General features: G+C 32.5%; 1 protein-coding gene across 2 annotated transcripts; it reads right to left on the bottom strand.

The window, feature by feature from the left end:
• Positions 1-480: 480 nt before the first annotated feature.
• Positions 481-25,240, bottom strand: LOC133172263 (basement membrane-specific heparan sulfate proteoglycan core protein-like). 2 transcript variants are annotated; one of them, XM_061307122.1, is made up of 8 exons: positions 25,075-25,240; positions 23,273-23,466; positions 10,502-10,608; positions 9,228-9,447; positions 6,731-6,754; positions 5,945-6,244; positions 3,349-3,393; positions 481-2,123 (listed from the first exon to the last, which is right to left on the bottom strand). In XM_061307122.1, exons 2-8 carry the CDS (start codon positions 23,343-23,345, stop codon positions 2,011-2,013), a joined length of 882 nt encoding a protein of 293 aa, XP_061163106.1. In that variant the 5' UTR covers positions 23,346-23,466; positions 25,075-25,240; the 3' UTR covers positions 481-2,010. The 2 variants fall into 2 exon arrangements, with proteins under 2 accessions (XP_061163106.1, XP_061163111.1); XM_061307127.1 differs by lacking the exon at positions 25,075-25,240 and adding an exon at positions 24,595-24,791.
• Positions 25,241-26,004: the final 764 nt, after the last annotated feature.

The following is a 26,004-nucleotide window of genomic DNA, read 5'->3' as shown; positions in this document are numbered from 1 at the left end:
AAATTAGCTCCGTCAAACTGTCATATTCGAGAAAAGAACAAAAAAATCGAGCATATTGGAATTGCTCCACCTCCATGGAATACTTATTGAAATGTTCACAACTTTTTGTGATTTTTTTTAGACAAAGAGAAAAGACTGAGAACATAACCATTTATCGTTTGCAAAAATGATATAAAAGATGCTAAGTTAAATTGCCAAAGATGTATGAGGAAAAAATTACTCTAAAAAGCATTTTTCTAATAAATCTTTCTGGGTGAAAACGGGGAAATTTGCCATTCAGAGTTCGATTTTTAACTGCAGGAATCTGTTTCCTGTGGGAAATTTTGGTCTTTGACACAAGAAATCCTCCATATAACAGCACTATTTTAATTGCTATTTTACAGTTATGTTCACGGAAATGTAAAATAAATATTTATAACTACTGGAATATAAATCGTTCTCTCTTTGAGAGGGTCCTGTAATAAAAACTATCAAGCTGTGTTCCAATAACGTATTAGTTTATGTTTTATTCATAAATGTCATGATATAATAGGACTTAAAACAAATGCTTAATAAATGTTTCACTTTGAACATGCTACACTATCCTCTTTTTTACGCATACTCTATTGAAATTTTAATGTTCAAAAAGACATAAAAATGAATATTTTTTCTTACTATTTACAATATGTAGATGACAACCACAAAATGTAAAGAGTTAAGCGCTACTTAGAATACCGAATTTATTTTCGTATGATACTTAATGTCAAACTAAATTAATCTAATTAAATTAATCTTTGTCCAATTCGCTTCACAAAAATGAAGAAGAGAACAGATAATGATATTACTCAACACAATTATTTTTTCCTCATAGAGTACTCTTTATGATAAATAATTTTTATCACCTTGAAGATGATGGCCTCGGCTTTATGTTTTTTTTCTAAATTTACTATAACCATCTTCATTTTATTGTTAATAAAAAAGTAACAAAATATCTCTGTATTTTCAAACTATGCAGAATATAAATGAAAATCAAATAATGCGACTCTTATTTAGATGAATATTAGATTTTGAACAAGCATTCGGTACATTTTGATATTTTCTCAAGCTTCCATTGAAGTTATTGGTGATAAATTTTAAATATACAATTATACACGAAGGTACATATCATTTTCAACGTGAGGGAACCAAATTTTATATGAATTACTTCAAAATCTCCCCCTTTAACTACCAAGGATAACTTCATACTTGTTATATTTTTCAATGCACGTTTGCTCGGAATATCTACAGACAATATAGTTATATGCCAATTTAATTATGTACAAACTTGTCAAAAGAAATTTACTATTTTGCGAATGCTAGCTGTTCATTTTTGTTGATATGTAATTATCTAATACTGTTTATCTTGACTTATATTTTGTCCTTGTCATAAATTTTTCATGTTTCAATTTATTTTTGAAGACTTCGATGTTTGTGTATTGACAATCGGTATACCACCCCGGCTGTAAAATCCATTACATTTATACACAAGGGTCTGTAGTACCGTGTCGAACCAGATGTTGGTATTCATCACCATTAATTATTTATAAAATGTCACATTGAAATGGAATGATGTGCGAAAAATATAAACAACAATCTTAATAAGACTATGTACATAAAAAAAATGAAATATAGACAGTTCATTCAAATTCATGATTAAAAATTCCCTCTATGGTAGTAGCAATGGACTTGTGTTCAATGAAAGCGCCACAAAAACAGTTCACAAGTACATATTTCCGTGCAATTACTCTGCCATTTCTGAGCTCGCACCTTAACTGGTAGTAAAAAACACTAATCCTGATTGAAAAGCGCATAAATATTTCATAAATCCAGAATCTTGTTCACTTGAATGATCGAGTCTCTACCACGGCGGGACAGCATCCTTTGTACCTGACAGTCGGGCTCGGCAAACAGGCGGGTGGAAGGAATTGGACGAATGTCGATGTCCCTTTACTAAGACGAAGGCACTTATTTCATGAGAAGGAACAACTCGTGTCAACTATTCCATGTCAGTGCTATCAATTGAATTATTAATGTTAAATGAACACAAGAACTGTGCAAAGAATTGCTTGAACCATTCTTTCGATCCGAAACGAACTTTCCGTGATCTGCAACAGACATAAAAAATGTTAACGACTTCAATTTATCGAACGACTTCACACTTGTCGATAAACAATATTCTATTGTTCAAATTTGAAGGACCCTCTATACAAGAAAGAAAAAGATGTTTTGGACATTTAGAATAATTATAATGTGTAAAGGTGTAAATATTGAGCTTGTCTATTACATTTTCAAATTTCAACATAGGATACCTTACATTTAAACACCCCCCCCCCCCCCCGAAATAAAATTCAAAGACAATAAAGTACTGATGATCAGGAATCATTATTTTTTTTTAGCTTAAGTGAGCAAAATACCTGCAAATGAAGTGTTCAGTCTATTTATCTTGACCTATTAAAATGCTATGAAAAGGTCCTTAAAATTCAACCAACTTCATTCGAATGTGCACGTGCCTATTGCGATACTGCAAATGTTCAGTTTATTTAATCAGTGAAACTTACTAGAAAGAAATCCAAGAAGAATGCATCAAATAAAAAAAAGTCTTTATATTTACACTTGTTGGAACTTGTGAAATGATTTTTTTTTTAATTAGAGCTATTAGCCGATTGTAGTTTACATGTATTAATCACTATTTGTACTGAAGTGAGTGTGGAATTTACTGGATAACCAACGCCAATCAACGGCAAACCTACATCCAACTTATACGAGCATTAATAATACATATTAAAAAAAACATCAATATATTTCAATAAATAAAATCCCTCTCTGATCTGAAGAATAGAATTGAACGCGACCCCACCAATACAGCTAGTCAATTATAAAATTTATTACATAATTTAAAACTTTTGATTGTACGTCTCTATTTTCATTGAAATAAGAGGCCCCGATTAAGAAAAGGGAGATCAAAATGGAGCAGGAACATCAGGAACGCTTTAGAATGTAAATACATATTATAAGGAATAACTGTCTATTTCATTGATTGTAAATACATATTATAAGGAATACGTGTCTATTTCATTGATTGTAAATACATATTATAAGGAATACGTGTCTATTTCATTGATTGTAAATACATATTATAAGGAATACGTGTCTATTTCATTGATTGTAAATATATTATAAGGAATGCGTGTCTATTTCATCGAATGTATATGCAATATATACTGTAATATTTGCCTAACAATTGCTTCGGATAATTTTGATTTAAATAAATTACGCTAAAGTAAGCTAACACCGAAGATAGACGACATATTTCCTCCAGTTGATACTTACTATTGCCTGTTACATCTCTATTTTTCTTGGGCTTTGATGTCGGAGCTGAAAACAGAATAAAATTTTAAATAATTGAATAGTTCTTGTTTTGTATATTTTATTTCGTATTGTTATAAAAAAAATCCTAAAGAATCGAAGACATTTCCGACAATTTAATTGGATACTGTAAACCAACTTTTATTCGCGACGACTTTATTTCGCGATATACCGGGGATAAACTAGTTTGCGACGATTAATTTTCGCGATCAAGCCTTTTTTTGATCTGTTGTTAATAGAAAGAGAGACTTAAAGGACCGGTTCACGGCGAGAAATATTCGCGATAACGAGGCTCTCGCGAACCTCGCGAAAATTTCTCGCACGCGAATAAAAGTTGGTTTACAGTAACCATACATACAAATTACTAAAAAATAAAAGAAATATCACATCATATTTAGAGACGGTTACATTCTAAAAGCACCCTCAACAGATCAGACCTGAAATGATGAGGTTTTCCCTTTTTCTCATTAATCAATTTGCTGCAGAAACCTTGTTCTATAAGCTAACCTGGTCAAAATGCTTAACAAAGTTTCCGTGATCCAAGCTTCAGCATCGTCATTTGAACAATTTCAATTTCTATTGACTCTCGAGAATTTAACCACAAGTTGATTTAAATCAAAACTGGGTACAAACCTTGACAATTTAATGAAAATTCATATTAAGGGGAGTGGGATAATTAGGAGAAGGACTTCTTTTGCTTAAGGGGAAACAAATGCATGTGCACAAATAGAAAACCCGATTGTACATAATGTACTACACAAATACTGCAAAATTCTAATTAGTACATTCAACACAATAATTGACCTAAAAATTCCCTCGGAACATGCAAAGCCAACAAAAGCTGTGTTCCCTCTTTTTGTTATGACTTCGGGATGCCTCGGATTACATCAACTGTTGTGGGGCTACAGTTTGAGTTCTATTTAAAGCAAATTGATATATATAAAATCTTAAAAACCCAGGATACTAAAATTTATCAAAGTTCAGGGAGTGCATGCATATTGTCTTGATTAAGTTTTGTCCAAACGAAGATCTTTTCCTTGATGGGAATTCAGTACAAGAGACTCAATGTGTACCGGATAAAAGGTCCAAGGAGCCTCAAGGGACTCGAGTAGACCACAGACTTCATGTTACATTTATTGCTAGCAACTCTCTCGAGCGCTAGCAACTACGTTAGTCTATTTTCCTGGAATACGCATGCTCGACTTCACGGTAGGGCATTCTGGGAACACAACTGTAGATAAACTGTTCCATGTAAATTTCGTTTAATTATCTGAAAATACATATGATCTGAAGTTTATTTGCTTTGTTGTCTAAGCTGTATACAAATGTTAAAAAAGTAGCAGTTAAACTTAGGTCTTATAATGCCAAGACTGAAGAGATCGGTTAATTCTAAAAAGAATACTAAATAACCAAGTTTTTCTTAACTTCTTTCTGGCAAGCTCGGAAAACAATCTCGGATATATATGTTGCCAACCTGAATAAAATCTTGGCCTTGTGCAGCAATCTATGTGAGCGGATTAGAGGATCTGATTTTAATCAGGTTGTATATGTTACCGGAAAGACCCGAGAAGATGCGATTGCTATAAAACAGTACTACACTGGATTATTTTAAACTAGGTGCCCATACCTAGGCTCTACTGATCTCTTATATTTCACCTCAAAATTGAAATAACAGTAAGCTACAGAATGCTTAAAGCACAGTTAATGACTTATGCCATCGCAGATGTGAAGCCCACTTTCACCATTCATTCTGAATTGAGACCCCTACCTTACACCACCCCAGTGCACCACTGCACCTATTAATAATTAATCGATTCAGCAACTTAACAAAGGGGTTCAGATATCTACTTCTGTGTTTTATGATGGCTAACGCGCTAGCTCACCTATCTTTTTTTTAAAAGATAAGCTTGTGTACGTATACATCATTCACAGCATATAAGCCAACTTTGCCGGACAAAATTATGCACATGTATATTGCGGTTGACAAGGCTATACATTTTCACTGACCCTTAACAGTGTTTTGTTTCTTTTATGAATATTTTGCTTTTTTTTTTTTTTAAAAAAATGTGTATCATTGATAAACATTGATCATGTTGATCTCCAACCAAACTAAGAAGGGGTCACAATCGGTGGTTAAATATTTTTCAATCAGTATAAATCTTTTTTTCATGAAAAGTAGGACCAAATTAACATTCAAGCATTCCCATACAATACAGATTCAAAAATGTGTTACTAAGTACATAGAATGGTCTCTGGGAGTTAAGTGTTGGGCCACAGTAGGAGGTCAAGCAGGACAACAGTCATTCAAACTCATATGCAAGCAACTCCATGTAGCAAAGATTCAAAATTGTTCAAATCATGCCCCCCCCCTTTCCAATTATGACTGGATCTCAGAGTGAGGTGGGGGCTGTAGGCGACTTTCTTTAAAAGCTAATAAAAGTATTGCAATAGATATTTATGAATACATTGTAATTGAAAATAAGGACATCAAAATTGATTTTAAACTCTATTGCCTTTCCAGTATCAGTTAAGCATGCGCAATGAAAATATTCGTGCTCACCCTCAAGGATACTGACTGAGATACTCTTCACGAGATCCGCACTAGCTCTGCAAACATACACACCCCGATCGCTGAAACGACTGTTGTCGATGAGTAGATGACTTTTGAACTCTCGTTTGTAAGGCTCCCGTTCTCGCGTGATGTAAACCCTATTACGCCATCGACTGCTACCAGGAACTATTTTCACACCGTTAAAAAACCAGTCCACATCTTCTGGTGCACGACTTTCTCCTTTTACCAAACATGTGAGGTTGATCGGTTCATTATGATTGACAATATTTATTCCCTTTAATGTCAACCCTGTGAATGAAGATTTTAGTGTTATACGGGGAATTTTTGACACTGAAAAAAGTTCCAATGTTATGTACGAACAGGGACTTTTTTTCACCCTATTTACCTTATGATGTGCTGTGCGCATGCTTATTTTCACGTATTTAAACAATGTCCAATTATGCAGTTATAGATTTTCATTTCGAAATTCATAAGTAAAAATTGCAAACTTGTCTTACCCAAACCTTTTTAAACATTAACTTATGTTTATTCCTCTAAAATTTCACTTATAATACTTAATATGTAATGTATTGATTAAACAAACAACTTGATGAATTTGAATTTAATTTTATTTAGTCCAACAACTGCCTGGTATTCCAACGCGCCAAAATGTACAATTTTAAAAGTTTGATGCAATAAAAAACAACCCCCTTCACTGAGAATTAAAACAAACCCAAATGATACCTGTGTTGGCTGTAATTACCAAAATAGCGCCAGAAATGTTAATTATCGTACCTGGTGAAGGCTCCGGTGGGGAATCTGAAATAAGAAATATCTTAAGTATTGATTTGTACGCCGATGTCTAAGACTTAATAAGAAATGTGCAGTCCATCCTGGTACAGATCTAGAGCTACATATCCCCAAACGAAGCAGTGAATTATGAGCAGGTCCATGTGTCTGATTATCATCAATATGGAGAAAGTCCACAAAACCTGGATAACAGCCAAGCTATCCATATATAAAAGCGATAATGTTGCTGTTATAACAGCTATTACTTTGAACACTCTAATATTTTTTTTTATTTTGAAACAAATTACAGTATAATGTTACAATAAGTCCACAGCCAATCATGCCTCATTACAAACTGCATCAAGATCAAAGCAAATGATATTTCAAACGTAACTATTTCCTTCAGCTCCAGAATAAAAAAAACATGATGTCTTTCTTAAACATTAACATTCAGTATAATTTTCTTTTAATTATGAATTACATTGGAAATCTACAATATTCAATCTCCTACAAAACAACTTAAACCTTGTCACTGCGCGGTAGAATACACAATAGGAACTATATGCATTTTCAGTGCTCTAGGAACACCAAAATGTATATTGTTTTGGCTCAATTTAATAAAAAAAAATTATGCTATTAAATTATTGTAAAAAATATTACAAATGTATGTTTAAAATTAAATTGTTATATCCCCTCGCAATATTCATTTGCGTTAGAATTCATAATATAGATTTATGAAATTAACAATTATGAAGGGAAAAAATTAGAGAATATATTGAATTCTTATTTTAGGATGACGTCGGTTCCATAACAGCACCTGGCCGTGCCAACGAATTATCATATTCAATTTTGTCGGCATGGTCAGGTGCTGTTATAGGAACGAAGACATCCCAAAATAAGAACTCAAAGCTTTAAAAAAAAAAAAGCAACCCCAAGTTGTGATGTGAATGTAAGTTCCAGAATGTACTATTTGTGTAAGTTTTGCAAACCAAATGCTAATATTTTCCTAAAATTTTAAGGCCGTAAAAAGGCTTTATATTTTTTTCTAGTTAGAAAGTGATGTTTTGCTAGGCTAACGATCATTTAAAAGATACAGTTACTTCATTATAATATAAGACATTCCTACTTTAATTTCAAATCTGGTAACTTCATTATTTTCATTTCTGTCTTCATTTCAAATTCATTTATCAGCAAAACGGGTCTATGGTCTTTTACTACCCCTCACAGCAAGCTCCAAATTAGAAGACCCCCCACCCACCACCATCCCCGAAAAATTTCGTTCCATGAAAGTTTACATGTTTGTAATGCATCAATAAATTCAATGCAATCCCAAGCTTTTATCAACTTTGACTAATCGACATTAATGCAGAAAATGCCCTTCAATTTGAAAAAAAAATACGTTTGCGTCCTTGGAAATTCTAATAAATAGACAATATTTATATCTGTTTTCCCTTGAAAAGAATTGATCACATAGTGGGCTATTTTTGTCCAGAATTTTTCAGAATAATGAGAATCTGGCGTGTATATTATTAACACTAAGACAATCGTTACAAGTATTTATTTCTTTAATCTAGTTTACCCTTGACTTCCCATAAGATTCATGCACATCTTTTTTTGTGAGGAGTCTCTACAATTGACTGAATTAATAATTATATTGTTGTGTGACTGTGCAAATTTTCTCGGCATACATGCCAACTTTTGAAAGAGACCGGATATTCCCTGGACAGTTCCTGCAATGATCTATATTACCTTCTAACTTGTACAAAGAGCTGATTAAAGTGATATATGCACGTGTGCATGCAAATAAATGAATCGATAGGTCATTCATCCTTCTTCCAAAGCAGAATGATTTAAGAATCAAAAGGACCCTTATTTAGGGTTACTGTCTTCAGTTTCCAAGCGTTAGAAAATCCATGTCAAAATTTATAACCCTATCGGTTTAGTTCTAAAGTTAATAAACTTTACATAAAACACTAGTTCTCCGTCTGTATGAAATGTAATCAATCTTTTTATGTAAAACAAATAAAGTTGGATTTATGTGAATGAAATGTGACAAAATACATTAAGGCCTCTTGGATCACTTTGATGAAGATCATATTCCTGTGGTGAAGTAAGAAATGGATGGTATTTGCTGTCCGTGTTTACAACAAATCAGATATCAATGATGTTTCGTGCAGCCAACATAATTCTGGCTGAATTATAAAATTTTAAATTATCTTCCAACCATTTCAATTTTTCATTCAGCTGTAGCCCCAAACAAACCCTGGAGCCATTACTTCATCAACTGCAGTTGAGCATATACCGAAAGATCAGATAAGAAATCTGATGGTTTATAAATGTTTCCGTTTGTCCATGATTCGAACAAAAATGAATATACATGGATGCTTGCATATGCAATTAATAATTAATTTATAGATATATTTTTTTCTTGGAGCTTTGAAAGTACAGCAATTAAATTCACCAAAATCTAACTTCAGATATTTCACAGATATGAACTTTTTACCAATAACGTTTAGTTGCACCAGGTACACGAACGATTCAGAAGAAGAAACTTGGCATTCGTACTGGCCAGCATCGCTTGGATCCACCCGTTTGATGACCAAGTTCCAATGATCTCTCCCCATCCAGTCTTTTTTCTGCTGGAGGTCGATTTTATCATTAGCAGGGAAGACCATTTCACCAATTGTAAGTGGATATCCGGAACCAAGTTTTCGCCAGACCACCTGATAATCAGAAAAAAAATTTACTTTGTGGAAGAAAAACTTTATTTTTCAGCATCATTAATATGAAATACGGTGAGGAGACAATGTCAGAGATACCTTGTGCTATTAATATACTATGGGGTAAACTTTTCTTACAGAAACAAGTGCACCTGTACTAAGACCAATGTCCAACAAAAGATATAAATTTACATTGATAATCAGAGACGCGAAAAAAATAACCAAAAGTATGCTCTTTATGCTCCAAAGGAAATGAACATATACATGAAAGGTTCTTTTTCAAATGTAAAGTTAACTTTATCTCACAAGTCAAGACTGGTTACAAAAGTTTCACAATGGCGGCCTAAATTCCAGCTTCTCTAAAAATGTCAATCTTTCTCAAGAATATATAATATGGGTACAATATAATTCTTATATCTTGATCACGCTGACTTTTTCTCTCAAACAGACAAAATTATCCTGAATTTAAGTCTCCAGAAATCACTTTGATTTTTTACTCTTGCAAATATGATTAGCAAGCAATATATTGGTAAAGTGAATGTAAGTGATATTATGGGAATTCCTTTTTGAACATCATTAGTTAAAAACCAAATTCTCAAGGCGATTGGAACAAGAAGAATGGCAATATTTTTATGACTAAATCGCGAAGACGTCAAAGCATTTATTTCATTTGATTTTCGCCTTCCAGAATATTGATGTGTAGAAACTATCCTTGTCGAATATATATATTAGACTGACATGTTTCTCTAAAGACCCTTGTCTTAGCTTGAGAAGAAGATCGGGAAATTTCTCTCTTTGTCCAAGGTTAACCACTGAGCAGAATAATGTACGGTGCCCAAAGCCAATTGTTTAGGGAACATATTAGCGTTAATCACCTGCGTCCTATTGGAATCGGCTTATTTGACCTCTCTGTTACATTCCTAATATCTAAATCATTATAGGAAAAAGAAATAGAGTTCCTAGAATTATATTTCCCATAAGGCCATTGGTGCTAGCCCGACCTTTGGTTTCTTACTAATGATTTAAGGGTTATGACAATCAAAAGCAAGAATTTTACCATTTTTGGCCCCAGATTTTCTATTGTGCACCGTAGAATCGCTGTTTGTCCTGTATGGACTGTAATGTTTGGTTCCGTCTCGTGGAAATAGGGAACCTGAGTGTATCCTGAAATTATAGAAACCTGTCAATATTACTAAAAAGATATATTCAGGTTGAGGCTATGAAAAATAACAAGCATGATTTAGAGTACTTTGAGAAATATGATCGTAAAATTTATTTATGAGACCCTAAGAAAAAATTTACTATAATAGTTAATTATGTTCTACTTAAGTAAACGATAGTTTTCTATAATAGTTCCTTTATTACTTCGATAGTTTACTTTAATACTATGTTTTATTATGGTATACTTTGAAAATTTGCTGTGGAAATTTTATTTACTATGAAATTTTATTAAACTTGTTTTTGAGAATAGGGTATTTATTGTCACCCGCTATCACAGAGAGTAGGGGATATTAATTTGGGTTTATCCGTCCGTCTGTCTGTGTGTCATTCTATACGCGTGTCTAATTTAAAAGCCTTAAGTTTGAGATTTTGCAATAAAATTTTATTATCACATCTCCCTATGACCTATAAAAAATCCCTATTGATTTTGAGGTCAAAAGGTCAAAGGCCATAAATTCATACATTCAGTCTGTAACACTTTTTTCCGTACAATATCTTTAAAAACTTCTGAATCTTTGCAATTAATTTATACCACAACTCCTAGTGACTTAAAGAGGACCCTATTAAATTTAGGTCCAAAAGTCAAGGTCATAATTGCAAACATTGCAAGAAACAGTTTCCAGATGATAACTTAGTTGTCTTTCAGCTTTTCACAATGAAATTTAATATTCCAACTCCCTATGGTCTAAAAAATACTATTGATTTTGAGGTCAAAGGTCAAGGTCATAATTCATATATTCTATCTGTGTGTAACACTTTCATTTGAAGCGATAGCTTCAAAGCCTTCGAGATTTTGCAATGAAATTCTATATCACAACTCCCTATGGCCTAAAGAAGACCCTTATTAATTCTTAGTTCCAAAGGTCAAGGTCATAAATATATATATTTCAACAATGGTTTCCAGATGATAGTTTTTTCAGTGAAGTTAAATACTGAGTATCATTACTCCTAATGACTTAAAGAAGACCCCTTTTGATTTTTAGGTCAGAAGGTCTAGGTCAGAATTTCATACAATCCAAGACATGGTTTCCAGATGATAATTTTAGTTTTCCTTGAGCTTTTTCTATGAAATTTTATATCATAACTCCCAATGACTTAAAGAAGACCACTTTTCATTTTGATGTTAAGATAAAAATTCAAATCTTGTATAAAATGGTTTCCTGGTGATAATTCTAGTTCTTTATGAGTTTTTGCAATGAAATTTTATACCTTTAGTCAATACGATTTTTTTAAAAAAAGTACCAAGGTCCGAAATTTAATATTGCACACATTTGACCATTTCAGATGATAACTTTAGTTATCTGTAAGCTTTTGCAATGAAACTTAAGATCAAGAATTTCTTTAATTTAAAAAAAAACCTTATTGACTTTATGGCCAAAAGGTGAAAGGTCAAGTTTGACCTTTTTTCTCCATTTGTATATCTTTTTCATTTCTTCCATCCTTCCTTAAGCAGGGGACATAAATTCTCTGAATTAGCTTGTTTCTTTAAAATTTTATATCAATGATATTAAATTTTGGAAATAGGGTATTTATTTCTTTCATATTTTATATCAATGATGTTAAATTTTGGATATAATATTTGAATATACATTTTCAAAATATCTCATTTGAGAATTTGGATTGATGAAATTCATGAATAGCAATTTGAAGTTCATACTAAAAATACTTTTATTTATAGTAAAAACTTTGATTTAAAATAGTAAATACTTTGATCGACTTAAAACTTCGAAATATTGATTTGATATAGTAAGCTATAATTAACAACAGAATAGTTTACTATAGTACTTTTGTGAGGGAAGGAATCTTAACTACCATATTATACAGACACTTCAGCAAAACTACCATTACAATCAATAAATGACTAGGACTGAAATAAAATACTTTTGATTAAATGAAAAAGAGAAAAGAAAAGAAATTCAATATTTTATTTTTGCAGTGGGATTTACAACAAGTGAATAACAAAGGATAAATATATATACTGTATATTCAAACCAAATAGCCGTTCTCTACCATTGTAAATGAAGAATCAAAATTCGGTTATCTGTATCTTAAATTATTTGTCTCTTTAATCGAATTCTTTCATGGTTTGTCATTGTCTTCAAAAGTAAGGCTTGTTCGAATTAGACGAAAATATTTTACTCAGATGTTAAATACACCTGATTAAAACTTTTTTTCTATTCAGGACACTAATTAAGCCAAACGATGAAAGTACTACTCTTCCCCACGAATTCAATCAACAAGAATATAATAATTAAGCTTTCTCTTCGTGAGTTCATCTGTTTTTACGTCTGAATGTTTCATTTACGCTTGTTAAAAGATCTTTTTTTTAGGAAAACGGCAGCAATTACTAACGTTGTTTGTGAGCGCTGTGTGTAAACATAGAACTCCACTTTCAATTAGAGAAAGATAGTCCATCGACCTGCTCTAAACGCCAATATTAACACATTTCCTTTGTTTAACCATGCTTTTTTGATCGCCTGGAGTAACTGAGTGTAGAAATTGAGGACCACCTCGCTTCCACGATTGTCTCTGGTTGTCCATTTGACGCTTGCCTAATGGCGTCTGTAAACACGTTAGATTGTGCTTATGTTTGCATTTTGTTCTTCTGTAAATGTATAACTTCACATTGCAAATAAAAGGATGTTAAATCACTTAATGAAACCTTGACAATCTACTCCATGCCAGATTTAATTCTATTCGATGTTTAGTACCAGTCACCCAACAGCGTGAGCATCAAAACCCTGCAGTGGTGCATCTGGACTATAGTTCGTATGAAAATATCCTTTCAAATTTCCTTTTGAAAGAAAGCAGTTTATCATGTTTGACACATAGAAATTGGAAACAACTTTGACAATTCCTCGTACAATATATAATTCATGTTAATATTTTCAGATCTTCAAACGAATATGAATATAATCAATGGTTCCTTTTGCTGTTTAAATGCAACAGCAATTCATAATTATGTCTTAACGCTAGGAGTGCCTTAATTGCTCGAAAGAAATATTTCAAAATTGATTTTGTTATTTTGGCAAATTTTGAAAATTCCAGAATCTAATTTTTTTTAAATATTTGAATGTTAAACTAACAAGAGGCCCAAGGGCCTTAACACTCACCTGAGTACAATACAATACTATAAAGGATTCATAGAAATATAACTAAAACGAAATAAAATGATAGATGAAGCTATGTTGCCCATGAACAAGGGAAAGATGATGATCAGGGATCAAGAAAATAATTAGTAATCAGTAACAAATCTTAGAGTAGATTTATCTACTTGCCTGTACCTGCCCCCCATTTGTCACTATCACCAAGCAAACTAAGCTACTGTTGAACCCATCTCATTCCCTCTCACAATGGCTTCTCTTTGTCTTTGAAGAATATTTAATACATACAAAGATAAGGTATTTTGTCTCATTTTAATTTATCTATTATTAAGAAGTACGTGACCATTAAAAACATTGAAAGTACATTTTGTATTTTATCTATTATAAAAATTCTTGTATAAGTCTCTTATTTAATTGACCTTTCATTAACATTATTTACAGTAGTTATTTATCATAGGTGAATTACGAAGGGGAATAATTTCTCTCAGAAGAATAAAAATTAATTAACAGAGCCCTGCCCAGCACCAGAACACTTGACAAAGTCGTCCAGAATTTCATAAATGTGGTAAAAATTACCTTGCAGGCCTTGCTTATAATAACTTTTTACTTTGTTTGCCCAGAAGTAGAGCAGATTTTCAAAGAAATAAAGCATTTTTACTAAGGATTTAACACAGTCCCACCCTAATACCAAAATCCCCCAGCCAGGGGCCATGAAATTCACAATTTTGGAAAAGGTACACTTGCTTATCTTTACTATGCACTAATTTTATCTTCTAAATACCTAGGAGCAGAGAAGAAGATTTTCAAAGAATTAATGCATTTTCACCATGTAATCAATAGAGCCCCTGACCCAAGGGCCGAGAAACTCATAATTTTGGAAGAAGCATCCTTGCACATAATAACCATGCATTTACTTTGTTTGGCAAAAACCCAGGGACAGAGAAGATTTTCAAAGAAATAAATAACACCATAACTCCCGACCCAGGGGCTATGAATTTCATATTTTTCGGAGAGGCATCCTTGCTCATAACAACCATGCAATTAGTTTGTCTGCTAAATACCAAGGGACAGAGAAGAAGATATTTAAAGAATTATTGCATCTCACCATCAGATCTATAGAGCCCAACCCTAACACCCAGACCCAGGAGCCATGAAATTCACAATTTTGGAAGAGTCACCCTGGTCATCATAACCATGCATTTAGTTTATCTGCTAATATCAATATGGAACTTGACAATATAATCAACAGAGCTCCGCCCTAACACCTAAGCCACTGACCCTGGGGCCATGAAATTCACAATTTTTGAAGAGGCATCATTGTTCATCACAACCATGCAATTAGTTTTTCCTTACCCAGGAGCAGAGCAGAAGATTTTGCAATAGATATTGCATTTTCACTATACACCTGTATAATGAAAATTAAAAGCAAAAAAAAAAAAACAACAACAACAAAAAACAAAAAAAACAAAAACAAAAACAAAAACAAAAAAAAAAAACAAAAAAAAGCCCCAAAAAATGTATCCTGGTATGGTGTACCTGGGTAAGTCTTTATTGCAATCAGAATTAAACCATACGAGGGAAGCGTTTTGAAAGAATTTTACTCAAGTATAAACCTTAAGTAACTATGACAAAACCGTTCGTTGAAATAAAAATAATTTAAAACCATACACAGTATACCCGCGTAGCAGGTTTCATTGAAATCGGACCAAGACTGTAGGGGTAACACTTTAAAGGATTTTTTATGGGAACCAAGGCAGCAGCACGATTCATTGAAAACAAAAACCGATAAAAGAATGACTAGTATGATTCTTAGTGTAGTCTACATGTACTTGTGTAGCAAGTTTTAAAATTTTGGAGGAGTAGCGAGTTGTAAGAATTTCACATAATTTTCTATATTTAGTAACACCGTCTAATTCAGAAACCGATTAGAGGGAATTAGTATTAAGTATTAGTAAAAGTGGGGTCGGTGATGTAAATTTTGAAATCGTGTAATAATCATAAATATCAGGTTGAAAACAAAGTTACTTTTATGTTGACTTTTTTCAATATATCTGCAATTTTTGGCAAAGAGACAGTGTGTAAAAATTTGATCTAAAAATATCATTTGAAACCAAATTAAATATTCCTAGCATAAACAGGAAAATTAATTCTGTGAGTAAAATTGAATTGAATAAATTAAATCTATACGTTTTTGAGAATTTTCTTCCTAATATCCTTCCACCACAAGAAAAAGTACCCCCTATATCCTATTTAATCCAATTTTGACAGCGATTTTAAATTGAATGTCGTACAATTTGAATTGTTCAATTCAAACATGTTATAAAAATTAAACTGTAATTGAAAATTTTGATATTGGAGGTTCTAAACAAACTTTTCTCAAAAGCTGTCCTAAAATGCTTCATTGGCCGATTAAGATACTTGCTTATGCAGAGGAGGAAAACTTGCATACAAATTCTTGACTGCATACTGTCCAATCCCTTTTCGTTTTGGAAATTTAAATACATGTAAATTTATTGTTTGCTGGTTGATACTTTTTCTAGTGTTCCCATATACCTTGTGCTAATTCTTTAAATGCTGATTGATGTAACGTAAAATGGTCCATATATATTGTATATCGTTTTGCACCAGAATCTTCTTGATGCTGATACATGTACACCTTTCAGCTTAAGTGAATGGGGGAAAACAGAATTAACGCTTCTAATCTATGTTTTTAGGGGTTAGCGATTTCTGTACTCTAAAGTAGATTAAAGAATATTTAAAGTATATAATGTACTTGAATTACTAAACTTAAATATTTCGAACAATCTGAATTTATAAAGGGTGTTCTATTAAACAATAAAACGCTTTCTTTGGTTGTTAATATAGGAATTAATAATGCAGCTGTTCAATGAAAAATACACATCTTCACAGTGTCAAGGTTTTGTTCCGTAATAACAAAACCTTGACATTGTGGCGTAAGCGGGTTCTGTAATTTTTTACTGCCATAGGCTGAATAGCTGCAACGTTAATTCCAGTTCTAACAAAGGAAGACATTTTATTGTTTATATTTATGTCTGTATAAAATATGTATGTTTATAAACAGACGTTTTGTATTTTAAAAGATTTTAATGAATCACATTTACAAAGAATACAACAGTTCCTCTGACACACAGCTGGCTAGGAACCACGAGGATACAGACGCTCAGATAATGTAAAAGTCCCATAAACACTGATGTAATGGTTTTTGCCATCACTGGACATTATCTAATTACAATATAAAGAGGCTAAGTATCAATAAAACATAACTGCTGCATGGTTAGAAACAGGATTATCATAGATGTAATTACATCTCCTACGTAAATTATCCCCCAACATTGACTCCCCCGAGATCTAACTTATATGGTTATTCTCTTGGTGGTACTTCCGGTGAGGTTACCTCGTTGTTTCCTCCTTTTTTAAAGGATTTTTTATTTTCTGCTTTCTCTCATACCGCCACTCTATGCTTGAGGGAATCGATTTTTTTCCTCTCCACTTTAAAACTACAGGGGGAAATTTGTTATTTTCGACACCACTTATACACATAACTCACGTCACCCAGACAAGACGCAGCCTTTGTCTCTTTGAAAGTACACCAGTTCTGTGAATTCGTATTTCTGACTTAAGATCTCCTTTGTATTTTACTGATTTAAAAAGGATTATTGACTTTCTGTTGGGTTTCTTTTTGCAAACATTCAATTCCCTCTGAAATACACATCAATTGAATTTTTCTCGTTTCCCACAAAATTAATGTTTGACGTTATTTTCTATGATAATCTATAAAGGTTTTAGATAAGGTGACATCTGTTAATTCATTAAAGTATCCAACATACTTTTAAAAGGAGGGTACGCAATTAAAAATGGTTAAAAGAAATTAGTGAGAATAATGATGTGCTAAAAAATGTGTGACCTTGTCAGCAAATACAATTTATCATTGAGTCAAATGCTGACTGACGTTTTTCATATTAATTGTTAGGCCATTATTTACACACTGAATTGTCGACGAATTTTGCAGTTATTTCCCGATCATGACATGGAGCACACGGCGGGTGTGACCGGTCGGCAGGGGATATTCACTCCTCCATGGCACCTGATCCCACCTCTGATGTTTTGGAGGTCCGTGTTTGCTCTGCACCTATTTTGTAATGCTTAATGGACTTTTGAGCTTGAATACTGTTCGTTATCTCCATATATTTCATTGATTTGTGTTCCTTGTGCTAAAAGACGCCTTACAAATGACTAACACTTTCCCTTAAAGAAGTCTTGAAGCGAGGTGTCGGAGTCTGTTTAAGTTCATAGGCAACAAACCCTACAACATACTTTATCCATTGATAATTTTTCAAGACATTCTTAGTTTAAAATCATAGTACGATCAAAAATTCCTTGACCAAAAATTTACAAACAATACCAAGGGTTTTGAATAAGATATCAAATGAGGAAAATCTTTCTGTCATTTAAAGAAAAAAAATAAATTACCAAACATAGTTTTTGCTGTCAAACTTTGTTTAAGAAAAAATTAGGCATTATAAAAGTTGCACACAAGTCCTTCAATTATTTAGAAATCTTCAATTATACAGGGAATAAGAAAAAAAAGTTCAGAGCTATGTTGTGTTTGTCCTTAACACTTCTCATGTCTAATGAAGCAAATATAAGTGTTTAATTTTGCAGAAAACGTCAAATTCATTTATAAAGTTAAACAGCTCCTTGTCACTGATTTTACTACATGTACCTAGAGTAAATAATCAATGTATTACACGTACCGTACTAATTATTTTCACCTCATGAATTTGCTTTTTTAATTAATTACTGGATTGTTTCATTAATTACATCTTCATGGAAAGAAGCAAAAGGTTATTTTTACGAGCATTATTTTCAAAAAGACATTTCTACAAATTTTCGCACTGGCAGTGAAAAGTGTGTACAGGATACTCAGAAAGTATTATAAATATAATTCTCAGGAGGGTATATATATATTATTACTAACAGAGGGACGGGTACAGCTAAAAGGTGTATAGTAAAAAGCATGGCTCAGTTACGCTTGTAGTCTTTAACACAGAAATTAAATATTTATATTCTAATAGAAAAACAAATATATTAAATATATGAGAAGGCGAGCGGATCATTTATTTTCGTAGTTGTAACTAATAAAAGATTAATAATTAACATCCTCTTCCTTATACTTATGGGTATTTGTCACATACTGCTAGTTGCTATCATCGATTCACAGGAAGATTTTATCTATGAAAAAGAAGTCTTTTGTTTTTTTATGTAGCGAAATGACTCGTGAAATGATAAAACATTTTCTGAAATCCTTCAATTATTATCAGTCAGTTTACTGTTTCATCAAACAAGAGCAGAGCATTATTGGCCATTCCTTTATTGTTTACGAATAAAAAGCCGTTTAGATTTACTTTCTATATTTGAGTTTTGCACAATTTTGTTTGCAAAATTTTGTTGTATATTTAACTAATATATTTCACCTGTTATTTTTCATGAAATACATTTCATTTGATATCATATGATATCTGATAGCTACGTGCATTTTTTTTTTTCGAGGAAAATGCGCATTAATTCTAAGCAATCAGGGGGATCTGAGAAGACAATTACTTCAGAATGCGTAAAATCAGCGAGACAAGTTTAAGTACGCTACAAAATACGTAAGTAGAAAAGCAATTAGAGGTAACATTTCGGCATTGGACATATAGTCATAATATTGATTTAATGCTTCGGATATTTTGCACCAAATAATTGGAATCTATAAAAGGAATGCAACAATTTTTCTCGTCGACAGATCTGACTCTGATAGGGAAAATGACATTCATATATGTTAAGCCTCCAACATGTTTCACTGAATCGGAATCGTTCAGGATCCCCACTGAATACCGACGAAAGTCAACTCCACAGAATAGGACTCGTGATAATTATTTGATTGATGAGGAAAAGTCCAGTTTATATAGAGGACAGTTGATGAGAGTCTAAGGAATTAAAGGCTAACATTCAATTTTTTGTTACCAATGACGATGGGTATTAAAATGTTATTTCAAAAAAAAAACTTTTATAACTTTAATTATTATCATTTTGTGAATAATAATTATTTATTTTTATTTATTGTTATAATTATTTTATTTTCTTGCAAAATATCTTGTGTCAAAGTTTCGTAATACTACGACGGAGTAAAGAGTGTGCTTGATTAAAATTGCTTGTGTCAAATAAATAAATAAATATATATATATATATATATATATATATATATATATATATATATATATATATATATATATATATATATATATATATATATATATATATATATCAGCTTCACCTTATATTACTGCATAAAAGTGTGCGAGATATTCTATAGAATTTTAATATCCTAGACCAGATGCAGGGTTAGGTTTCCTACTTTATCAATTAAATATTATATAATTCATGTACTTTTGTGGTGTTCGAGAGGATAGAGAAATCAAACTACAGATATTTTTAATGTTGAGTGTTTTGAAACAACAATAGCCACAGAGTTTCATTTTCAGTTATGAAATGAATCATTATAATTTTTTTTTAATTCGTTGGCTGCATATTAGGTGTAATATGAGCTTCAATCATTGTTCAAAAATTGACATTCTTTGATTTGTTAAAATATTGTAAAAGAAAAAAATGCTTCTTTTCATCTCTCATACAATTTAATAAATAAACATACAATACTGAAATTCAATTATTAAACAAATGACGGAAATACTAACATGGAAAATAAAAAAAAAATACATTTGATACCACTGATCAATCGGTCTGAACGAGTAGGAAGTGCTGTATCTTAAATTCATTTGATATTATAGAACAGTTACTGATGTAAATGGCTGCACATCTGTTGACTCCTGAACACATCATTCATGAATTTAACGGAAATCGGTATTTAGCTGGTTCAGATGTAAAATGTTAAGATACAAATGGTGTTTAATGAGTTGCATTATTTCGAAGGAAAAGTTGCACTTGTAAGCAATAGGTTCTTTCAAGCAATAGCCAGTGATCGGCAGTAAAACGAAAATGAAAAGTCTAGTATAGGAAGACATTCAACTGCTGATAATTGGCTAAAATGCCGGTAAATTTTCCATTTCTCCTGCATTATCTTTTGGAGTGGGTTTTCTTATATCGATTTTCACGTACGTATCAATTCAGACACTAATGAAATGCCAATAGTTTCCCCACTAACATTCAAGGGTATGGTACAGGGCAGCCATCGTAGTGTTTTGCGTTAAGGATTTCTTATATTGCCCCTCCAGCACGGAAGCCGATCACTTGATAAACTCAGTGACAATTCCTCATTAGCAAGTTGAAGAAACTCCTTTTTCCCCCGTCTGATAAAATGAAAACTTGCGAGTGGCATCTCCAACGCCCATCTCTTGTACATCAGGATTGAATCGCTAATTAAATCCCCTATCTTGATTTACCGTTGCTTTGTACATGAATGGAAAAATTTAGACATTGACTGTTTGTCAAAGTGCTTAAGTTGCTTGTTTTTTTTAATTATCAAAAGTGAGGCTATCAAATGACAAAATGACAAATACTGATGTATTCGTTGTTCAAGTGTTAAATGGAGATAAGCCTCGCACCTGTCATCCTCGGGAGAATTAAAGATCCTCAGAGAATAAGAGTCAACCCTCCTAACAGCATTTTCAGTTTTTCATATCTGTAAACCTTTGAATCCATTACAGATGTATATCAGAGGTATCAAATTTCAAAGCTCATTTAAAAATAACCCGTATCTACTTATTAAATGACTTTTCCGTCATTGAACTTGAAAAGGGAGTTTATTCATGTAACAAAAGATATTCTCTTGATTCAAAGTTACAATATAATTAAAGTGATGCCAAAAAGTAACAGTATGGCTTGCTACAGATTGCATTTCAACCACGTGCATGACTAAGTTTTATCTTTGATGCTTGTCGAAGAAATAGAATTCTATTTTTCAGTTCAATATTTCTAATAATAAATAACAAAACAAATACTTTCATGATGAGATTTCTTGCGAGTAATAGTGTTCTAGTTTGATTAAATAAGTGACTGCATATCACAAATTGTAGGATTATGTTTAATTGAATCGATCAAACACTTGTGATGTTTTTTTCAATCCTTGTCACGCTACACCACATGGAAATAAAATTCTTTCTCGAAGAATGTAATTGCATGTATCTGAAACTGAGTATATGATGCGGTATTTGACATGTAAATTTGGAAGTAAAAATTTGTTATCAAATGAGTAAAAGGACCCCGAATCTCATAAATGAAGACAAAATGATATAATTATTAGTGTCACTGGAACTCTGATCCGTTCTGTTTTCTTTCATCTTATCTTAGATAAATATAGAGACAAGGAAACAATTATGTCTAATCTCATTCCATCATGCCTCTTAACATTATTGTTGCAGTTTCGTACTGCGATTTCCCACTAAATTTCTGAAATAAGCAACGAAAAATAGCATAGCATTAATAGTTTAGGTTTGTAATATTTATTTTTCAATCCATACAAGTGCAATTCGCTCTTGTATTACTTTCGAAGAAATAGACACTAAATATCAGAAAATAGCCACTAAATATCAGAAAATAGACACTAAATATCAGAAAATATCAAATACTTATCGTCAAGATTTTAACAAATTAATTCCATTGTATAACGTACCTATCAAGTGTTTTAATTATGTTTTCCCCTTAAAGAAAGAAGTAGTAAATGTAAAATATGAATGACAAATTTTGAATATTTGAGGCAAGAAATAGGTAAACATGATTTGGTAAGTTGTCAAATGTTGCATGTCAAACAATTGTCACAGGTTGTAACTTAAAATGTTCACATTTAAAACAGTAGAAATATGTAGGCCAAGTATCCGATCATTCAAGAGGTACTTGAAACTGTTAGTCACAGAAATACCAAAAACAAAAATTTACATTTTACGACAACCTCAAGTGGGTATAATGTCACGCTGTATGCATTTATATATGTCGATGGCAACTCTTTAAAGACAGTTTGGTAATAAAATTCATACAACTCAGGAAATAAAACAAAAACATTTCTCATTAGGAATTTATACAGATGTAGGTTTGCTCCGTCAAATTGTTTTGACTCAATTACTTATCCATATCGCTGCTTGCAACAGGATGTGAATTGAAAAGTATTTTTCATCCATATTGTAAATTTGCTGTCTCCTTATGAAACTCATGTTCTATTTCATAGAATTTTTAAAATGAAAATTAAGCCATGCATATTTTCTGCACTAGAATGAGAAATTCGGATTAAAATGAATTTCAAAATATGAATATAAATTTGAGCTGTTCTAAGTTGTTTTAGCAAAAAACAATTCAATTGCGGATTTTTTTTACTTTCTTTTTTTCCAAATTCAAGTTCGCTTTTTTTTTTCCAATTAATGTTTTGCCTTGGAAATGTCTGTTTTATCGCCACACATTCTACTAAACTTAACAAAAATGTTTTTAAGTCTTACCTGAAATAAACGTCACAGAAGACAGCGAACTAAAAGTGAAAAACACCATCATCCAACTGTGAATTAATTCCATTATTTTACGTTCCTTGGAATCTGCTCACGTTGAGTATGTTCTGAATTTTTCATTGTCTCCTTGACAGACAACTTTCACTAATTAAAGTTCACAACCCCTAACTTTACTTTGGTATGTCGTTCTGGAAAAAATAAGCAGAACAAAAGAGAGATTGCGTTAGTTCATGTTGGCAGCCCGCTGGACGAACAGTTTAAGCATGCATTATCAGTCCCAAAAATCTTAAAGCCGATATCAATGTCATTTGCTGCGAAAAAACTCATTTACTTAATTCAGTGTTTTATATCGTCAGAGGTCATAACTGTTTTTGTAGAGTGTTCTGCGGAAGAATCTCCCAAAAAATATCGTTTGTGAGAGAAAATGTCTCCCCACGGACAGGCCGCATGGGACTAAAACTATAGACAGCATAATAAAATGTTTTACACATATACAGTTTTTTCCTTGACAAAAATCAGCTATTCACGCTTGAGAGGTCGGCCATTGATTCAGCTGTCCAAGTACACCGATGCAGGCGAACCGACCCCGCCATAATCAATATTCATTAGAAGTTAATAAAAAGTTTGTAAGACGGCAATTCACAACAGATTAATTGGGTTTTTAATGAATTAATGCCTACCACATTTTTTTTTTATTTAAAGCTTTTACTGCAAACAAGAAAGCCATTAAAGTGTATTGAATCGAAGGGAAGTAGAATCCGCTATTTATTGAAGCTCGCTGGTTTTTGACGTAAAGTGTTAGCCTTGAAGTCGAAGAGTTCAAGCTCGGAGGCAAGGAAATTCTAATTAATGGTTTGTTGGTAAATATTTCTAAAATTCCTCGAAAGTAAGACGTTTAATGACATTTTTTTTTTACAGAACAATAAAACATCACCCACATGATATCTATAAAGACTTAAAAGAATTTCATGGAATATATCATTTTTCAACATTTATCACCTAATAATAAATCTTATGCGCTCATATAAATTATTTTTGGTTAAGCAATGTGCGTGTAACCCACTTTGATTCGGATACCAAGTACACGATCTTCGCAGCAAAAACAGGATACCAGGAGACTGAAAAATACACCCATCATCTCTTGGCCTCATCTCTTAAGATACGAACTGTTTCTCAAAGAATGTAATTAACCAAATTTTGAAATTAGGCTAGACAGTTTTGACAACTTTTCTAATGGCTTAGATTATTCTGTCCTCGCTTTTCAGATGTTTTTATGTACCAAATGAAAAAGCAACATCAAAATAATTATTACTTACGACAACTCTGACAGCATGATTTACCACCAAATATTTTGTCCACAAATAGAAAGAAAACTAATATTTAAGTAAGATTTTTACATGCTGAGTTAATTCAGACGTAAAGCGACTGTTGTCAACCCGGAAACTTGAACAGTCTGGCGCTGAAACACGCACTGAATAAAATTTCTAATTAATATTTTAATTTCCTAATTTTTCATTAAATGTTTGTGGTGGACATTAAAGGCATCTCAAAATTACGAGAGCCTTGAACACCAAATACATGAAATGTACAGCGCATTATCATATCCGTGTCCAGACCACCAACAAAGTGGGGGGAAATATACAAGTTATTAAATTATCTTCTTTTGAAATATCATATCACTAGCATGACTAAACGCATGGTATTGCTTAATCGTTTTATCAAACCATCCAGAGGTCGGTGGATCAAATCGGTGCTTCCCCTAACAGCTAATGAATTAATTGACTTAAAATACTCACTTTTTTGCAAAACAATAATCCAAACAGAAAGTATGCGATATATCTAGATCTCGTGTGTGTTTTTCTCCTTAATCAACTTCATATGTGGAGAATTCCGCATGTCACAAAGGAGCTAGAAACTATCAACACCAATTAAACTCAAATTAAGACGACAAAATATGCTTGACACACATGCAGACTGTGCCTCTGTGGTCTCAGAATCGGCTCTATCTTCGACTTTCTCCTCTCTAACACGTAAGGCGAGTAACTGATCAATTCTTATTACAACTATGAGTATCGGGTGTAGGGACTGGGCTTTTTATCAGACGATCGCGATAAAATCGCACAGATGAACTAGTGCGAGTTGGTCACGCTCTTAAGAGGTCTCGATCCTGTTAATCAATTTACAGCACAATAATTGATATTCGATGCTGATTGGACATGTAACATTTCATTTATCATTTTCGCGTCAATTGCATTTCGCCGGTAATTATAATTGTCCCAAACAACTGTAGGTTTACTGCGATAAATGTGATTAAAGTCAATCGGCATTTACCCCTTTATCCGCCTCATAATCTAGCTGTTTACTCCGAGCCACCTTCTATCGATGCTTTGATTGTGGCCACTCAGAGCAAATGATCTTCCGTTTTCAAGTGATTGATGCTTTATTTAGCGGCTGAAACCCATTTTTCATGTAAAAGTATCTTTGACTACAGGATCATTTTACAATGTTTTAGAGTTGTGTGCACACACTCACACACTCTTCTGCAACCCTCCGATTGGATTCTTTTAATTTTCAACAAACCTCAGGGTACATGTATTTGTTTTCCTATGTAAGATTGGCATTTAAACAAAATCCTGTTTAATATCCATTTTCTGATCGATACTACTGAACAATGCTAACAAGCCCTAACTGAACTTTGGTTTATTGGTACATGTATGGAAATACTG

The sequence above is a fragment of the Saccostrea echinata genome, unplaced genomic scaffold, assembly GCF_033153115.1.
Source record: "Saccostrea echinata isolate AGI-Se365-2 ecotype Australia unplaced genomic scaffold, CSIRO_AGI_Sech_v1 ptg000002l, whole genome shotgun sequence".
Lineage (NCBI taxonomy): Eukaryota > Metazoa > Mollusca > Bivalvia > Ostreida > Ostreidae > Saccostrea > Saccostrea echinata.
The sequence above is the reverse complement of the archived record's forward strand: the minus strand, read 5'-3'. Positions and strand labels throughout refer to the sequence as shown.